This window comes from Bactrocera latifrons, unplaced genomic scaffold (genome assembly GCF_001853355.1).
Source record: "Bactrocera latifrons isolate USDA-ARS-PBARC rearing strain unplaced genomic scaffold, ASM185335v1 scaffold_4, whole genome shotgun sequence".
NCBI classification, from domain to species: domain Eukaryota; kingdom Metazoa; phylum Arthropoda; class Insecta; order Diptera; family Tephritidae; genus Bactrocera; species Bactrocera latifrons.
This window is the reverse complement of record NW_017537045.1, coordinates 867,095-887,143: the sequence shown is the minus strand read 5'-3', so window position 1 is coordinate 887,143 and position 20,049 is coordinate 867,095. Positions and strand designations below refer to the sequence as shown.

Here is a 20,049-nt window from a genome sequence, read left to right as displayed (position 1 = left end):
TAAATTTTTTGAATGAATTTAAACAATATCAACTCGTAACTTTAACAAGCTATTAATTAAAATAAATTTATTTTTTTAGAATAAAATATAAGAAATATAGCTAGTAAATATTTTATAACAAAACATTAAAATTCAAACCAAAAAATCATAAAATTACGTTAGTGTAAAACATGCCTATGCCATGCAACCATGCTTAGTGCGAACTTCTTCATATATTTTTCATTCCACACATTCCGCTTAATATTTGTGGTGATTTGTGCGTGTAAGATTTTATCAATTGTGTGAAAATTTTGTAAAATAGTTTCACCGCATAATACTATTATTTTTTAATTTATAAGAAAGATAAATAAGCAAATAAAGCAGTAAGGAAGCATAAAGCATATTATTAGCTAAAAAAACATGATATAAGCATGGCAAACATAATATTTTAATAACCAGTGAAATCGAAGGTGAACAACAACAACAAAGCGGAACGCCAACCCTCCAAAATTGTATTTTCGCGCATTTGCCGCCGATTTTACCGCGTGAAAAGTTGGCTGCAAACGAATTAGGCTGAAATAAATCTAAATTGAAAGCGTTCGTTTAAAAGGTTAGTAAACTTAAGGTTTTTTGTATTTATAACTTGTTATCTAAACAGTACCAAGTAATGTTTGCATAAAGCCCGAAAATATGGCAAATACTTTTATTGATGTTTTTATTGAGTGGTTATTATGAATGGACATTTAATTACCGCGTCGGTATTTTGTTTTTGGAGTAATGATGTTCTCAAGTAAAATATGAGCCTTGAGTATTACTATTACTGCATTCTTTTTTATGCGCAATAAATGTGCAGAAAAAGATAAATAAAACAAATTTTGTTGCAAACTTAATTGCTCTACTCAGTGTATACAAGTTTTAAAATTGTATTTAGAGTAAAACAGTTATATATTTTATAAAAGTTTCCTTTTTTCACAGAGACTACCAAGGAGATTTGCAACTAACGCGGTTGAATATAATCTCTTTGACGCGATGATGCCCACCAACGCAGGACTACATTCAGAAGATCACATATATTGCCAACGTCAAAACAGGAATATGACTTTAGAAGTACGACAAAATCATCGTGAACCTCTGCAAGCGCAGCAACATTTTGCTCAGCAAATTCAGCATACTTTGTCACCTCGACAACCACAATTACCCCAACAGCAACAACAAAGTTGTAGTGTATCAAACAGACTAGAAGAAGTAACGCAAAAGTTGCAACAGAACTCTTCACAGCAGCATCAAAGGGCGACAGTTTCCGCTACCGTTTTTACTTCGCACGATTTGGCTGTGGAGAGTGTGATGCCAGGCATATATTTAACAAAGAATTTTATCGCCTGGAATGAGGAAAATTTACGTTCACATGGCTTCACACATATCATAATAATTGACAAGCACATACAGGAATTGTATTATCCTTCACCAATATTTAAATTATCCACTGAAAATACCACTGTTGATGCATTTGATACATATGAATACTTTAGTCATCCAGCCACTGCGTCACTCAAATTTGGTAAAGAATTTGAAGCGATTGATTTGAATTTTGGCGAAAAATCCTACTTGACCACTGTGTTGCCGAATTGTTATCGCGCTGTTAAATTTATAAATAAAGCCTTACTAGCGGGTGGCACAATCTTGGTAATCGATTGTAATGGCAGTGAACAAAAGTGTGTGACGATAGTTGTGGCATATCTGATGTACAAGCATAATATAAATTTTAGGTAAGTCTTTGTGTTTAAACATTTTTGGTCATAATTAAAATATTACATGCACAATTAAATTTTTCGTTGCAGCAAGGCATTTTCGCGCCTAAAAGAGCACTATGAAAAGGCTGATCTGGATCGCTTCTATATGACACAACTGTACGAATATGAACCAATATTACAGGTGCAGCGTGCACAATCACGCGGCCAGAGTTGTTCACGTGAAATGTACTCGGCCATACTGAAACGTAAGAAGGGAGATGATGAGGAAACGAGCGTGTATGATGGTAGCATGTCATTTTACGCTAGCAATACTACACAAGACTTTTTCAATTCATTCAATCCGTTAACAAATTTTAATGCGACAACAACAACAATTGCGGAAAGGAATTTGAAAACAGTAAACGCATTTATTCAACAAAGACACCACTATGAAACATCGGTGCAACATGAAATCAATGCTGCTTCGTCATCAGCAAATTACAGTACCGATGATTATGCTATGGAGTAAATGAACTGAGTTTTTTTTCGCATGTCGGCAACCGGTTAAGCTCCTAGGTTAGTAATTTTGTATATACATTTTTGCATACTTCATACATTTAAGTATGTTTAACTAGATTTAATTAATGATAAAGTCAGTCCTTTCCTACATTTACATATATTCAAAATATATCTTTGACTAAGTAAAAATAATACAACCTTTCACAAAACAAACTTATTTTGGACTTCGAAATTATAGTGCTTCCTTAGAAGAAAACTTGTAGATGTTAATATTTCGTTATAGTTAATATTACAGGAATAGCAAGTGAATGTAAGTCAACATTTTTTCGTAATCTCTAGGAGGAGTTCCGAAAAATGTGTCTTGCGATGAGCCAATTTTTTTGCTTAAATTATTGGTAATGATCGAAAGACAAATTGATTTTTAATTTTTTTGTTTTTAAATTTACAATTCAGAGTTGCTTAAAATCTAAAATTTTCTATCAGAGAAAGTCGTATTGTTTTGATCATTACCTCACATTTATATAATGTTTGAAATTTTCAAGTTGTACGTTTCAGCCGTTTCTAAGCAATTTTTCTCACCGACAGATCAACTTTTCGGACAATATTTTCAAATGTACATAACGTCACCTAAAATTCAAAATATCGTATCATCAAAAAATTCGATTATCGTATTCGTGTTTCATTCACACCACTGTAAATTTTCGAAAATGTTGTTATGTTATTTTGTATTTTAGGTGACGATATGTAATTTCGATACATGTAAGCAATAAATATATTGTTTTTTGAAATTTACAAAGTGATATAACAATTTAATCTATTTTAATGTCTATTATTCAAGAAAATGTCACAAATACCTTAAATTTTCTATATTTTGAAAATTTTTCCAACTTTTTCTGAAGAAAATACTTTTCTGCAAGCGGCTCCATCAGTTTTTTAAAGGAATTTTTATTGGATTGTGTTGCATACTTCTAGGCTGCATGTAGTTTTATTCACAGTACTGTTTTATTAATTGCTTAGTTGTTGTTGTAACGGCAGAAATTCTGCCGGATTGACAGTCCTTGGCCGGATAAAAATCCGGGTCCGTTCCGGTTTTCGTAGACCCGACTGTCGTGGGAACGGATTGTTGTCAGAAGTATATATGCATAAAAATGACCAGTTTGACGAGTTGAGTCGTTTTAAGATAAATGGATGAGGATTGCACGCGTCCAAAAGTCTATGGTGCTCTCTACTCAGTCACTACGATCCACCTAGCCCCAGCACATTGATAAATTTCAATATACAGCTCGGTGCAAATGCCTTTATTCTGCGTCTGCGTCTGCAGACTGTTAATCAGTTGGTCTTCTGGAGTTTCAGGCTCCATGTCGCAGAACCGCCAATTTGCACAAGAAGCTAGGCCCATGTTATATACGTGCTTCTTGAGCATAAAGTGGCTATCTTACCTACATATTATGTATATAATAAATAAGTACATGTGGATTTCTTAGTAAAAGAAATGCTCGAATTTTTTTCGGTAAATCGATTAAATATTATTCTTAAATTAATTTATTTAGTGATTGCTTTAAATAATTTTTCTCAATTCATTTATTTAAAAAACTATACACACTATTCTATGTATGTATGCAAGTCAAATAATAAGTATGGCGCTAATATCTAACGGTAATTTAAAATAGTATCTTGGTAAATACAACATAAAATAAGAAATTTATACTAAATATTTACTATATTTATATTTCAAATAGCACTAACAGATATTTTGTACGTTTGTATATACATATGTATATCTAAATTTACAACATTTATATCAGAAAATAAAGTTAATTTATGTATAAATAACTATTCTTACATATATATAGTATAACATAATAACCAACGCAAATAATCTGTGCTTCTAAATGCCGGAGTTCATATTTCTATAGCACACTCCAAGACGATTCCGGTGACAGTACTCGTATTTGATTTGTATAAAATTATCGATACTAGTAGTATCTTATTTAAAACATAACTGATTTTTGTAACCTCATCCTTTATATAGTATACATATGTATGTATGTAAAACCAATCGCCACAAAWTACTGACGCTCTGAACACATAGAGAGTGGCACGACATGACAGCACGAGAGTGAACTGTAATTTAATGTTTTAATACTTGACAGATGTCGCTTGCAGTCTGTCGCGTAATATGTGTTCAGTACATGATGTTTAATCAGTAGTCGTGGACTGAAGTGCCATTAAACACGAGAAATGGAATTTTTTTTGTCTATAACGGATATCCCTCGTCAGACAAAAAAATTAAAACAAGAAAGGCTGTACCGAGGCTATAATACTTACCCTTCACATTTACATTTCTTACAGCATACATTATATAAAATGATCGTTATCCTGATTGTTCAGTTCATATAGAAGCTACATATATGTAGGCTATAGTGAACCAATTAGAACAATATGTTCGGAGATTATTTCGCGTCGCCTTGGACAATAATTATGCCAAATTTCGTGAAGATATTGGGTCGTCGAAAAAGTATTTTCGTATTCTAATCAAACTTCTACTTTTTTATATTTATAATAATAAATAAACAAATATGTACCATTTTGGTCGAAAGCTTTTTGCCATTTTTCCGCTAGAGACATTATGCCATCAGTGTAAATCGAAATTTCCAGAACGGCGGCGAGCGAACCATTGTTGTGCTATACGAGCTGATACAGCATCGTCTCCGTAAACCTCACAAATTTCATTGGTGGCTTCCTCCCTTTTTTATACAAAATTTTGAAAACATGGCGAAATTCTTCATTATTTTCACTCATTTTTGACCAACTGTAACTTTTCTTCAACTTCCCCGAATTAAATTTTTTTTTTTAACTTTTGGTCAACTGAAGTTTAAAATCTCACCTTTCTAACACTATACGGTATGATACTATGGATTGTGAGCACTGGTGATATACGACTGCCCCGACATCTATTGACAAAATACGAAAAGACTTTTTCGACTACCCAATATATGGCCAAATGAAAAAGTTTTCCATTAAAGAACTTGATTTGGATTAGTCAGTTTGTATGGCAGCTATATGCTATCGTGGTCCGATGTTGGCGATTCCAACAAATGAGCAAGCTGCTTGGTTAAAAATTAATGGGTTCAACATTTCAGATTCATAACTCAAAAACTCAGGCTCTATAAGCTCTTGAAAGATTCCAAGAAGCTCCAACGTTTTCGAGCCAAATTTTGTTCAGCGCTGAGGTCCATTTCTGGCTGAATTGGTATGATTTTGGGCGAAGAGCAACCTGAAGATACTCAATAGCTGCAATTAATCCAGAAAACACAACGGTTTGGTGTGGCTTGTGGGCCGTTGAAATAATCGGTCCATATTTTTTCAAAAATGATGCCGGTGAGAACGTCAATGGCAACGTTGTAATTTCGGCGATATTTGCTTTCAACAAGACGGCGCTACTTCCCACACATTGCATCAATCGGTGGATTTATTGAGACAATACTTCGGGGAGCAGATGATTTCACGTTTTGCGCCGTTCGACTGGCCACAAGGATCGTGTGATATTACACCGTTAGACTTTTTCCTGTGGGGATATGTAATGTCTATTTGGCTAATACCCCTTCAATTCAGGCCTTTGAACAAAATATCACGCTCTCATTCGCCGAATTATTCGAATAGACAGTTCAGCAACTCAAAATACAGTAGCTACATACTCATGAACGCTCCAGCTCTGAAAGTATTTAATGCAGGTAATGCATGATCTCCAATGCCCTAAAATGTAGTCCATCAAAACAAAAACTACAAAAAATGAGTTTAATTGGAATTTCGGTAGCTTTTATTCGCTCTCAATCATCTAGCAAAGCTAAAACTCTCAAAATAATAGTTCGAGCTAAAAACCCTTGAGGAGCGTCACAGCAGGTAAGTTTCATCAATATTTATATATTATTATTTTTTTAATTAAAACACTCACGTTGTTACAAGTATATTCATACATATATAAATTTATAATGATTTATTTATTACGATTTCCAACTTGTCAAATGAACAGTTTCCTAACAACGACACGTTTTTATTGTTTTTTCATATTTAACTATATTTTAGCTATACATATTTATTGTATTTTAGCCGGTATTTGTACACAAATGATGTCCTCGCTGTTCTGGTCCTGCAATTCCCATTTAACCAGAACATTTACCTGTAAATTAAATGGAGAAAATTACTCTAAAGAAAATTTAAAAATGTATTATGTGAGTATTTTCATAAAAACAATGAAAAACGTTAACTTCGGTTGCACCGAAGCTATAACAATCTTCACAAATAAAAAGATTACAAGAACTAAATTTTGTGCTTCTAAAAAAAATGTAATCGGGCCTTGCTTTGGCTAATCAATGCAGATAGCAGATATCTTGTCATATAAAAGAAGTTGGTCTGTAGTTGTACTGCAGTTTTCTGATTTCTTCGAAGATTGCAGTTCTTTCTTAAGCAATAATCTTAGTCAAATTTTGTGAAGTTATGTATCTTCTTAAATAATAGAGTTCTCCGTAAAAAAACTTGATATTGATCGCTCACTTTGTATCGCTATCGTTCTATAGTAGTTCGATATCGGTAGTTTCGCCAAATGACCAGCTTTGTGCGAAGAAAAATACGTGCAAAATTTCGCATCGATATCTAAAAAACTAGTTCGCGTATATACAGACAGACGGACATGGCTAGATCGACTGCGCTCGTCATAATATGTTGATTTTATATACCGTCATTATCTTCTGGGCCTTACAAACTTTGTGACTAATTAATTTTTTTTTTTTTTTTCATTTACCGAATACCTCTTTTCGTGTGAGCAGTCGTACTAATAGCACTAGTACATACTTTTATTATCATTGCCAGTCTTAGCAGAAGAGCTACATGTCACAACTACATTTCGAATTTTAAATACTTCCTTCTTCGATCCAGGTGGAGGAGGTGACCCTATTCTATAACGACATTTATTTTGATTCTTTGGACACCCAGAAGTTTATGTTTCAATTTTACCGGGATTCGAGATAATTTCTCATATTTTTTGCTAATAATATTCGCTTTAAGTAAGATATTTTATTTGATTATTTTAGAATATATAGGGTGTGCTTTTTTGAGTTATAGAATTCGATATAAGATCAGCTGTCAAAGAAAGCACATGTGTTTGACATTTTTTTAAATTATTGCTGTTAAATAATTTTTAGTGGTAAGGTACATATCCAGATTAATAGGCAAAATTGCCATATTTGGAGCTCGAACAATATTGTCATGATTCTTCAGACTCTCTAGCAACTAGATGCTATTGTGATTTCCATGCTAAAGACATTACTGATTGATACTTTTATTGCGCATAAGAAAAAGTTAACTTTACTGTAAAATGAAATAGAAATAAATTCAGGCATGCAGAGCGACTTAGGGTATATTGTACACTCTCCTCTGTCACACATGTTACATAGGCCCAGATCTCTGATAAATTGCAGGATACTGAGTGTTGTTGAGGCGTGGTTAGGTCCAACAGACAGGAGTTAGCGGCTCAATGTCGCAAACCGATAATTTAGATTGGAGGCTATACTCATGTCAAACGGGTGCTTCTTGGGCCTACAATGCCAAGTGTAAAAATCCACATGTAGCCGGAGGTTGCAGCCACTCACACGCAATTTGGCCAGCCGCATGCCTGTGAGTTGCTGCCACAACTTGTCTTTACAGAGTATAATCATATAATTCGTGACTTTTTGGTGTCCTAAGTTAATATCAATTCACTAAGTCTTAAACGGTGTCAACAAGTCATAAAATTCGTGAAACTCGCACTGTATGTGAACGAAGTTTTGGTTTTTGAAGCAAGTTATGGTTTCTGGGAGTCTCTTAATTATACAATTAGATCTCTTGTTTGGGGCAATTACAGTCAATATTCTATGCGTATCAATCGGTTACAACTAACCATTTAGGAACCATTATTCAACGAGTTACTGTTGAGATAAGATAGATCATAGTGAAAAATTGATCCTAAATTGTATGGATAGTTTTCATAAGACGAAGTTACCGTGACCATATGCACGAAGCCCCTTTCTAACGAGAATATCATAATGTTTTCACACTAACAGCGCAAAATTATTGTTAATCTTTTTAAAGTTTCCGCTTTTATCTAAAATAAATCGTCTACTTCACTAAAACACACCCTTTATACAATATATATATGTATATGTGTTTATGTATTTTTACAAACCTTGGGATAAGCCTTGAGCACCGGCAATGTGGCTTTATATTCATATGTTTCGCCCTTCTCGAGCGGACATTTAAGTCCGCTATCAACGCAAGCATCGGGATTCTGCAAATGGAACGGCATCTCGACGCCCATCACCTTGCCATGCACCACCGTTGTAATTTTCGATGCAATCTCATCTGTAAACGAATTTAATAAAGCTGTTTAAAGCAAATAATAATCAAAATTGCTTATATTATATATTATTATTAAAAGTTTAAAAACCCCTGTTATCAGTGACCTCTATTAAAAACAAGGCTTTACAAGTGAAATTTTGCAAATTAAACGGAAGCAATCTTGCGATAGTGATTTGCACGAGTACTGTTAAAACAGCCGCGTAATGTATATTTAATAATTTAAAATTTTTCTTACGAAATAGAAAAGTCGTTGAGGTCATAGGTGGCATATACTGTTTTCCTATGCCATAAAGTCTTATCTTTCAACGAAAGTTGTAAAATTTGATCTCGTTATATTATGTAAATAGTTTTTTTACATATGTATTTTTGTAACTCAAAATCTTCCTAAATACCTATAAAAACCTCCCAACTCATAAATAAATAGAAAATTGTGTATCATATATATTTTCTGAGCACAGTTTCGGACATATGTACATACGTCCTGCCGATTCAATTTTGTACCACTTTTTCCAACAAAACCGGTCTTGTTTTGTCAATAACATGCCAAATACCGGTTCTCAACTAGTCAATTGTAGCTTGATAATATATAATTCATTGGACATATTCAGAAAAGAAGTAGTCTAACTTAGGAAAATCACTTCAATAACAATAAGTGTGTAAAAGTTTAGGAGTTAATAAGGGTTAATTTTGAGCCCAGACCTGTGGAACATTAGTAATGGTGGAATACTAAAACTTGAAATGCGAGACGAATCAGATAGAAGCGGCTACGCGGATGACATAATCACAGCCCGGGGCACATTTCTCTCGTAATAAGCATGCAAACGAATAAGGATTACCTAGGCGTAAGACTGGACCCCAGATTAACCTTCTGAGTACGAATCCAGTACTTCTATCTTAGCAAACTAATGGCCAACATCTTAATGCGAACAATCACCCGCGTCTTACTACACGGAGCAGAAATCGGCGTAAGATAGAGTGTTGCGCATCGCAACCCTCAGAGTTGCAGCAGCTTATCGAAGTGTGTCAGGTGATGTAATATTGGTCATATGTGGTAATGCTGCCATAAATTATAACAAGAGAACCGTTGCGGTGACGACAGCTCAAATGATGCGGAAAGCATTTTCCACCCCATTGATAACTTTTTGCACCATCCTTCTAAACTCATTTGGCGCTTAGAGCATTGATATTGATTTATGGAATCAGGAAGCCACGATTCATTTGATAGCAATCTTTTCTCATTTTATAAAAGCATGAAGCAATAATGAATTCGGCATGTATGTAACAGCAGAAAGATTTTTTTTTGGATGAAAGAAGCCTGGGAACTTCTTAGCTTACACACTAAAAATGTGGCCCATTTACGTTTCAGGTTATGAGAGCTTCTTCAGGTTTGTTCGAACACTGAATATAATTGAAGATGATTGGACGGTGAAAATGTAAATGAACATTTTGTTTATACAGATTGTGGGCTGGGATGTAAATTTTCACAATTTTTAAATGTTCTGGGAATAGCCTTTGCATAGCAATTTGAATATTAGTTGCACAACCATGTTTTCACTTTAACAAAAATATCTTATACTATGCCTATTTAGGACCCGTAGCATTTATACGACTGTCTAAGAATAATATCATAAGATAATTATTGCAATAAGATAATTATTGGCTTAAAATTATTAAAAAAAAAAACATCTTTTATTAAGAAAATAATTTTTCTAAAAAATATCAACTTACTTAGCGCGAAATTAATCGTGATCGAAGCCGTTGTATTGCGTTTGAGTATGCATTCATTTTTGGTGGTATCACAGTCCGATATGATGACTTTGGTAAAACTGCCAGTTTTTGAACCTGAAATGGCAACAAAATTTTGTATTTCATTAAATTTATTAATAATTCTTAGAAACAGAAACTAATATAAACATAACATAGTATTAATACAGAGCGAAAGAAATAAAAATGGTTGGCCTTAGACACTTGAATCCGTCTGGTTTTTCGCTTCCGATACTCCCGTCTAACATGGGTATGTTTCCTTTGGAGCTTTTCAGCTTGTGACGTCACTTCGCAGCTCGAAAGCTGGCATAAACCCACCCCAAAGTTGAAGCGTTAGCTTCAGAGAGGTATTATATATTTTAATTATATTTCGCAAACACGCATCACTGTACCAGCCTTCTTATATATTTCAGCTAGTCTCTTACATATGTACAAGTATAACCTAATTTAATTTAATTAAACCCATTTAGACCAAACGACTCGTATTATGAATGAAAATCGTATCATGAAAGACGTGGAAATGTGACAAAGCACGAGAGAATTCATTCATGTAATGAAAATCGTAAAAGTATTTGTACTCGCAACAAATTGAATAAACTCAATTGACAAATTGAGTTATCTGGCGATGATCATATAAATTACGATCTTTGATATGTGGAAAACAGAACAGGAGAAATTGGCTTGAATATACATAGGTACAAATTTATACTTCTACAAGATATATATATATATAGATATTATACTATATATTATAGATTATATACCACTTGTATGTCACCAACTGATTATACAGATACGTAAATGCAAGCTGCCATTTGTTATTTGATCTTTGCCCGACAAGTGAAAGCTCTTTTACTGTTGTTTTCATGGCAAGAATATACCTTAAGCATTACCATTGCCAAGGTCCCTTAAGGTTACGGTTACCATAAAAATTCTTTTTCGTTCGAGGTCTTTAATCTCAACATTCCTTCGGACATGTTTAATATGTGTCCGATTACTGCGTTGGAGGTGATTCTTGAGCTCCTGTCGCTTTTCGGATCAAACCGCTTTCACACACCGCATGAGAATGATAGTGGGAAAATCAACTGAATAGTCCTCTGTCTCTGCCAATCGAACATTTTTTAATTCAGATTAAGAAGTACTAGGCAGCGAAATTGATTTGAAAGTTTCACTTTGAGTTAAGATTTCTGTAAGACACAAATTTAAGGACGGTGCGAAAACAGCGGAAGCTGTTAATGCAGGACTAGTACATCACAGCCTCTATAAAGAAGAACTCTCTGTCTCCATGGCGAAGTTTTCAGACATCTCTGAAGCCGAGGTGTTTGATGATAGTCGGTGTACGGCAGTAAATCTACAGCGCAACTATCATAATTTATAGATCAATTTTAATCTCCTTGAGTGCATGGAAAGAATCAGACTATCAGTACATGATCTTATCCATCTCATATGAGTGCTTACGGATAGCAATATTAAGTGAAATGAGTTAGTGAACCACTCCAGTAAAGAAAAGAGGTATCGACAAGACATATAGAAACGGATCCAATCACAGAAAAACTTCGAAAGCTGAGTAAACAAGCTACTGCGAACTGAGTTGTCTGTACAAACTGATCAGATGATCGACAGAAAACTGACATTGCTGACATTTTGTGGGAGAGGTATCGGAGTCTAGCCTTAAAGGATGTAGAGAGGAGACAGAGGCAATCTTCCGAGCATTTTGAGACGGAAGCAGCATGTTCCTCGGCTCTCAAGGCTATTTCGGAGAATGCCTTCCGTGACGCCTTCAATGCTTGAAAAATGCGCTGGTAGCGCTGCATCGACGCAGAAGAAGGCTATTTTGAAAGCTTTTAAAGAATGGTAAAGATTGGTTCAATAAATTTTTTAAATCGACTCAAACCCTGTATTTTATTATCCTGTAATGTAAACAAATGTACATATGTATGTTTGTATATAACAGTTCGAAAAATATTCGAATTTCTTAACGCAAAAATATTTTGATAATTGAGTTTTCAGTAACAAAAAAAAAAAAAAAAACACATAGAGATTATATTTTATTAAGAGATTAGTAATCATAAATCAGAATCAGAATCAACTAAATCTTTCGATGACTATTAACAAGTAGAAAAAACTAAAAAAGAATTTAAATTTTAAAAATTTTGATTTTGTTTTAAATGAGTTATTGTTGATTCAATTTAACTGTATAGTTAATAATAAAAATGTCCACAATAAATGACATTTTTATCCAGATATTTCTACTTACGTACTAGATTTTGAGGAATAAATTAAGAAAATTATGAACAAAATCTTACTATTTTTCGTTCTTAGTCGTATGTGTGTGGTGTAACCTGCCATTGTGGGCTCAGAATTTACATTTTTATTAATTGTTCAATTAAGTTATACTTTCCTTGAACGGGGGTGAATGCAAAGAAATGTACAAAAAAAGCTAAGTGTGTGAATCATTTTAAACTTAAATAGAATTTAAATAGTCAATTAAACTACGAATATTAATTGTTATTGCATTTCTTTCCTAAAAAAGTTTTACTTAATAAAGAAAACAAGTAAAAAGCCAGTTCATTATTTAAATTTTTTTAGAGAACCCCTTTTATGTCACTGTAAAGCTATCTTTATATCTATGATTACATTTTTTTATGCACGGACCACCATGTGAAGTGCTTACAACAATAATAAAAACTTTGAAATGTGTTGTTTTAATGTTTCTAGACGTATTGTAATGAAAAATATGCTTTGAGGCGGACGACAAAGATTTTGAAGAATAAATTAAGAATTGTAAAATTATGAGCAAAGTCTTACTATTTTTTGCTCATAGTAATGCATTTATACAAATGGTAATTTTGATATCTAACTTGTGATCCTTTTTTTTTAAATAAAGAAGATATAAAATGTCTAATTATTCTATAAGCAATTAGTCTGACAACCATTTGAAACTTCAAAGCACCCTTGTTCTCTTTGTGCGCAAAACATAAATTCATTAAGAGTTAAAGATAAGCTAATCTAACCTATTAAGTATTTTCGAAACAAAAGTCGCATTCAAGACAAAGGTTTAAATCGTGTCTCAATTGTCAACTGTCTCCTTATCAGCAATCGTGTGAAAGAGAATTGCATGACACATTTAACGCAACTGAAACGTATTATCAAATACAAATGAAATGATGATATAGAAATAATTATTTCATAAAGAAAAAATTGTCAAAAATTAAATGAAGATGTAATTTTTTTTTGTATTTATATAATTATTTTTTTATAATTTGAATATAATTTTTTTTTATAATTTTGTATATTTTTTTAATTTCTATTATTTTTTATGTAATCTAATTTTTTTTATTTTTCCTTTTTTTTTAAATTAAATACTTTAATTTTATATAGTTTTTGTAACCATTAATAAATTATGTAAACATAGACATTCTTGGCTAGTAAAATAGGTATGATTTTTTTGAAATTCGACCATTAGTATTATTCGTTGATTTCAATAATTTTTTTTATGAAAATGTAGTTCATGCTGGTCAAAAACTATTTACACTCCTGGCCAAATTAATTGATATACTTTTCGAACATTTAGTAATAAACTTTGATGGTTATAATTAAATTTTTTGTGAAAATATAATATACATTGTATGTTAGAAAATATATACATATGTATATGCTACAAATTGAAAATCACAAACACCGTTGACCATATAATTAGCCACAATTTTCTTCAAAAAGTTTCGATCATTTATTATTATTTGTTAGTATTAATTAATTTTCATATTATATGAAAAAATTTATCTAAAAGTATATAAATAAAATTTAATAAACAATTCTAGAAAATGCAAAAAATGGTGCTGAGCTTTTAAAAGTTTTTGTTTGCAAAACATAATGAATTTGTTACATTGTTTATTTGAAATCTAAAATAAAATTATATCATATTTCAAGTTTCTGTTTGTAAAAAAATAGAAAGACAACATTGCAAAAATTTTATTTAAAAATTAAAACAAAACGGTTTCAATTTTAAAGATTTTGAATATAAAAAACTTAAGTTAAATAAAATTGTAGGACGCTCAAATTTAGCACAAAAGAAAAATATTTAACATTTAATATAAAATGATTTTATATTTCAAAGCTTTGTTAAAAAGAAAAATTATAATAACACTGTATTTTTTTATTTAATTTAAAACAAAATTATTTAAAATTTCAAGATTTTGGTTGCAAAAAAATTTTAAATGATATGGTAAATTTAATTATTTTTCAAATTAAAAAAAATGCATTGCACAAATTTATATAACATTTAAAACATAAAAAAATTATATTTCAATGCTTTGTTTAAAAAAAAATTTAATTAAATTGTCAAAATTTGTATTTGAAATTTCAAAAATAAAAAATTAGTTGCAGTGTTAAAGCATGATCCGCTCTAATATGTTTTTGTGCCAGTTTAAATTGGTCCAACCAGTTTATTGATTTTGCAGAATTATTTTTCTGTTCTGCGGTGTACATACATATATGTATGTACATATGTATCATGGTTTTTTTTTTTGCAGAAAGCGTGCATTCCTTATGCACGGCACCTCACGTAAAAAATATTGTAACGGTATTTAAGCATATTTATAACATTAATTAAGTGTACTTGTTTTGTTGAGTTTCTTTCATATACGTTTCACATGTTTTGAAAATACTTTTAATACAATTATTTAATGCTCAAAATTTTTTAAACTAATTTTTGCATTTTATATTTCTGCTTAAACAATATTTACCGCAATCAGTGAATTGTAGTCCATAAGCGACGCTCGAACAAACTGTGATGGCGAAGAGTAAAAATACGAAATTCTGCTGCATTATGATTTTTAATCAATTTTTGCTTCTGATTTATATGTAAATAGGAGCAAAACTCTCGCTTTTTAATATTTTTTACAGTTTCACTTTTATTTTTTTTATTAAATTATCGTCAAATATGAACCGTTCGCTAGCGCCGCTAAATATCTACTGAATTTTGTTGTATGAAAATGCAAAATATTAGCGCAGCAGGCTCGTTAGTCAAACCAAGAACAAGCAGCAATCGTCGGCAATGAGTAACAGAAATGATAAAGCTCGAGCGATATGGAGGGTCTTTGCAGTTGACTTTTCGTGCGATAGTGCACTATAATGTCATTGTTTGTGGGCTTGTTTATGTACATAATATGTATACATATATTTTTATAATACATATATCGTATATAGAAATTTGTATATAAATATATACATATGTACATATGTATATGTATGTGTAATGTATCACGGGTAGCTCAGAATTCAAATCTTTGAAACTAGTACCAAAGTAGTTATTATATTCATGTAACCTTAAAGACTTCACTAATAGTTAATTAAATGGCGTAGTTAGAAAGGAAATGAAAATCAAATGACTTTGGCGTGTATGTATGTATGTATATGAATATATATATGAACAAAACGAGAGCTACCGTATTCTAAACTATTGCTAGGAGAGTGGAAAATTAAATCAAAGCAGACGCTTTCTTCGAATCTTCCAAAGACTATTGAACTAGGAGAATTTCTTCAATTTTCCATAAATATGAGAACAGTTAATCGAACAAAAATAACTGGTATAAATCAGAAATACTGGAATAATTCAATTAATCAGGACAGATCCCGCGCAACTGTTATAAATCACAAATACTGCATTAATAGACGTTTCTTCGATTCATCAAAGCCTTAAAAGTGGTATAAGTCTAAAAAACTATCATAAAAATTTCTAAAATTTAAACCGAACTAATTAAAAAAACTGATTTAAATCCATAACAAGTACATGATCACATACAAATAAAGGCCAACTTCGACTTGTCTAAACTTAGAGAGTGAAAAATCAAACTTAAAGAAACTGGCATAAACCAATAATAAGCATATAATCACATACAAATAAAGGCTAAATTCGACTGGTCTAAACTTAGAGAGCGAAGAAACAAACTTATAACTGGTATAAACCACAAACCTTAATATAATCTCATCGAAATACAGGCTCTCTTCGATTAATAAGTTCCAAATACTGTCCTGATGGCGTAGAAATAAAGACATTCTTCAATTTGCCTAAACTTACAAAATAGTAAATCAAACTAGAATAATGTATTGAATAAACTGGTATAATTCACACTTTACCTATACCAATTTTTGATGCTGGGTAAACTTATGTATATATCTATACACATTTAGATCTGTACTTATTATTTATGGCAACTCAATTGGATCAGTTAAGTGAATATTCCAATTTACGTAGGCGCATGTTCTATTTCTCAGTGATACTATTGGCATTAGTTAAAGCTTGTCTTACCGTCTTGTGAGTATTCTTTAATTTAATAAAACATGCTATTTTCTTTGTAAATACTCGAAAGAGCAGATGTGTTTACAAGACTGTCGTCAGTGACTGCTTTTTGCTGCTTACATTTTGTTGTTTATTGCATAATACAAGTGTAAGTCCGCGGTTTCTTTGTTTAATTTTCTTTACTAGATTGTTATCGGTTTTTTTACTAAACGCGAAGCGAGTCAGATGAATTTTTGTTAGACCTTTGCTTACCAGCAAGCTCTTTCGAATCCGATGATATCCTTAAGCAAACTAATAAAGGGTTTGGTATCGATTTACAGTTACTAACGGAACTTTGAATAATGTCCGTTTTGGGCTTAGTGGTCCCTCTGAAAACTCCTGGATCTGGAGCAATTGTCTCCGAGCTTGAAATCATATCTTCAATAATATCGTCTGAATTTCAAATTGCTTAAAAGAGATGCTCCTCAGTTTCTGCAGAATTTTGAGGCGAACCTACAGGGTCTACCAACAAGAACGACTAGATGTTAAAATTAAATAAAACCCTAAAATTTCGTCAAATGTATTCAGCATTTCGGCTATAGCGCGTTGAATGTTGTCGTCGAGCTTTTCAAACGTTGCAGGTCATTTCTAAAAACTAATGGGTCGACAAAGACATGAAACATCAGGCGGCGCAGGGTGTTGTTGGAAATAGAGATCGATTTCATCACATTCCGAAAAAAGTCTATGAATGTTTTTTTTAACATTCTGTTCGAAAACATGAATTCGCCCAATAATTTTGGACAATTTCCAAACGTTTTACCAAAGTGAAACTTGACTTGATGAAATGGCACACTGACAAAAACTGACACGAGTCGTTAAAAAAACATAGCCTCCACTAGTTAGCTGTCAAAATCACGACTGCTTCTATGCTTGACAAATAACAAAGTTTTCTATACGAGAACTTGATTTTTATCGGTATAACGGCGGTTGCTACAAATGAGCAGCTTCCTCTGGAAAAAAGAACGTTCAGATTGATATTTCAAAACCTCTGGAAGTAGTTCGCGTATTTATATACATATTTTATAGGGTTCCCGACGCTTCTTTTAGAGTGTTACGAGTATAATGCGCATTGTATTGTATTGTTTTTGTGTATGTAACTATGAGTGGTTATATATTTATTTTTTTATTACTCCTTCTTAAGTCACATATGTATGAATATAAAAGTGAAAGTGATTAAGCTTGAAATTTAACGCCAGAACGTGAGCTTATGAACCTCTTGCAATTGATACATATGTAAATACATACATATGTACATACGATATATAGTATGTATGTGTAAAATGTATTTAGCAACATAAGTTGTATTCCCATTATTTACAAAAAAATTTTCCCCACAATAACAAATTTTGCAATCATAATTTTATACTGTCACTATAAGTACATTTATTTATTTATTGTAGACACAGTAGTTGCAGTATCGATTAAACATAAACAGAAGTACATACATGATTTACGAGGAATGCACGCGATTGCAGCTAAACGGCTACTGATATCTTAGCGCCAGATTCAATTGTCAAATAGTTTGAAGAATAGCATTGCATTGACAGTTCTTGTACGGCTATAAATCCGAGTCCCGAAAAGCAACTGGTCACCAGTCCAGAGCAGTATGGAAGCTCAACTGGTAGTAGTTTCGGCTACCAGATCGGAGTCGGAGCGCTTAGAGTTCGCTCCAACCTGCACATGCATACTGGCCCATCGAGGAGTATCGTGATGGTTCTGATTAAAATCCAAGTGCGGGAGATTTGACATTTTGTCAGTTGAATATGGAGTTGCATTGCAATCGCTTGCCGGACCCAAAGTACAGCGGACGTTTTAGATAGGTCTCGAACCCTACCAAGTTGGTTAGTGCGTCCATTACCCACGTTAAACCCACCGTACGTTGTCGTTTACTCTATTTAAGACCAAATTTAAACAAAATCCGGAAGTGGAATTTATAAAAGCTTCTTTTTTTATTGGCGTAGATACCGTACTTCACCGACTTCGTTTTCGCTGTTTGGCGCCAATAGGAGATTCCAAGTATAGTCAGGTCCACCTGGTTTCTCTTCCGCTGCTTCCATCGAGGGGTATTGAAGTGTTTCCATCCATTCTGAAGACATGACCTAGCCAGCGTAGCCGTGGTATTCAATGTCGTGGTATATCTCATACAGCAGTCGTCGGAACGAACAGTCGATTTCTAAAAGCTTAGAGGGCAGACAACTGATATAAATCGCAAAAACTAACAAATCAAATAAAATAATGTCAGCCTTCGATATGTCTAAACTTAAAGACTAACACAGCTGATAAAAATATCAAAATATGGACTTTATTGGATCTGCCAACACTTAGCGTGTGGAGAATCGAATAAACAATATATATAAATCATAAATATTTTTATAATCAAATAGTGGGACTGCACCACTTTAGCCTCTACCCAAGGTACTATGTAAATTGATGGATGAAGATCTTTGGTTCTATTTAAATCTAATTTCGTTTGGATTAAGTCCGAGAATGAATTCTTTTCATCAACGAATATAGTTTCAGCAAGATTTTAAGTCAAAACTGAAATATTGGGGAGGCAGCATTAAGGTACTTCTTTTGCACCTGCTGAACTCAAGTTTGCTTCGTATCAAAGAGTCTTTAAGAGCCAGTGAGTCCGTCACTATATTCAAAAAAAAAAAAAAAAAAAAAAGCTCTGCCAATGTCATTCCTACTCACAGAATAATGATAATTCCGGCAGCAGTGTGCCAATATTGCTCTACTCTGCAAGCTATTCTGACGACCTCACCCTTTTGCTGGGAGGAACAGTTGTGTATAACTTGCCGTAATGTTTCCTATTCTAAAAGAAGTATTGTAGCTATTCAATATCATCGCCAACAGTAAGAATAACTAGCTAAAATGATACTCACCGATTGATGTTATATATGTACCTACATACATACATAAATATGTATTTATTATTAGATTTCAGTGGATCGTATATTCGATAGTCGCCCGCAAACCAATACCAAATAAATACATACATATTTATAATTTTAAAAAATGTTTTTATTAACCGGGTCTGGTGAAAAATGAGTTTTATACCCTGAACAGAGTATAGTATATTAAGTTTGCCACGAAGTTTGTCCCCTAGATATATTTATAAATTATCTGCATGTGCTATAAGTGAACTGGCCGGACATAGGTAAACATTTGATTATACTATATACATACGTATGTATGTATATATTACAATAACAATAATTGTTTTTTTGACAATTAAAAAATATACATATACGTACACATACATACATATGTATATAATATAACTTATTTGATAAGAAATTTTTTGGCAAATAGTGCGAATTA

The 20,049-nt window shown here is 32.5% G+C and overlaps 2 protein-coding genes across 4 annotated transcripts; one reads left to right on the top strand and one right to left on the bottom strand.

Annotated features, from left to right (window-relative positions):
* The first annotated feature begins 250 nt into the window (after positions 1-250).
* LOC108972465 lies at positions 251-19,722 on the top strand. 3 transcript variants are annotated; one of them, XR_001993636.1, is made up of 5 exons: positions 251-589; positions 955-1,745; positions 1,818-2,285; positions 18,126-18,599; positions 18,687-19,722. XR_001993636.1 is itself a non-coding variant. In XM_018939065.1 (4 exons), the coding sequence occupies exons 2-3, from the start codon at positions 1,009-1,011 to the stop codon at positions 2,236-2,238; spliced, it is 1,158 nt and encodes a 385-aa protein (XP_018794610.1). In that variant the 5' UTR covers positions 251-589; positions 955-1,008; the 3' UTR covers positions 2,239-2,285; positions 18,126-19,722. The 3 variants fall into 3 exon arrangements, 2 of the variants coding, with proteins under 2 accessions (XP_018794610.1, XP_018794609.1); XM_018939065.1 differs by having other exon boundaries at positions 18,126-19,722; XM_018939064.1 differs by lacking the exons at positions 18,126-18,599; positions 18,687-19,722 and having other exon boundaries at positions 1,818-2,596.
* LOC108972466 (protein NPC2 homolog) lies at positions 6,185-15,374 on the bottom strand. Its single transcript, XM_018939066.1, has 4 exons — positions 15,131-15,374; positions 10,350-10,463; positions 8,449-8,624; positions 6,185-6,408 (listed from the first exon to the last, which is right to left on the bottom strand). The coding sequence occupies exons 1-4, from the start codon at positions 15,210-15,212 to the stop codon at positions 6,325-6,327; spliced, it is 456 nt and encodes a 151-aa protein (XP_018794611.1). The 5' UTR covers positions 15,213-15,374; the 3' UTR covers positions 6,185-6,324.
* Positions 19,723-20,049: the final 327 nt, after the last annotated feature.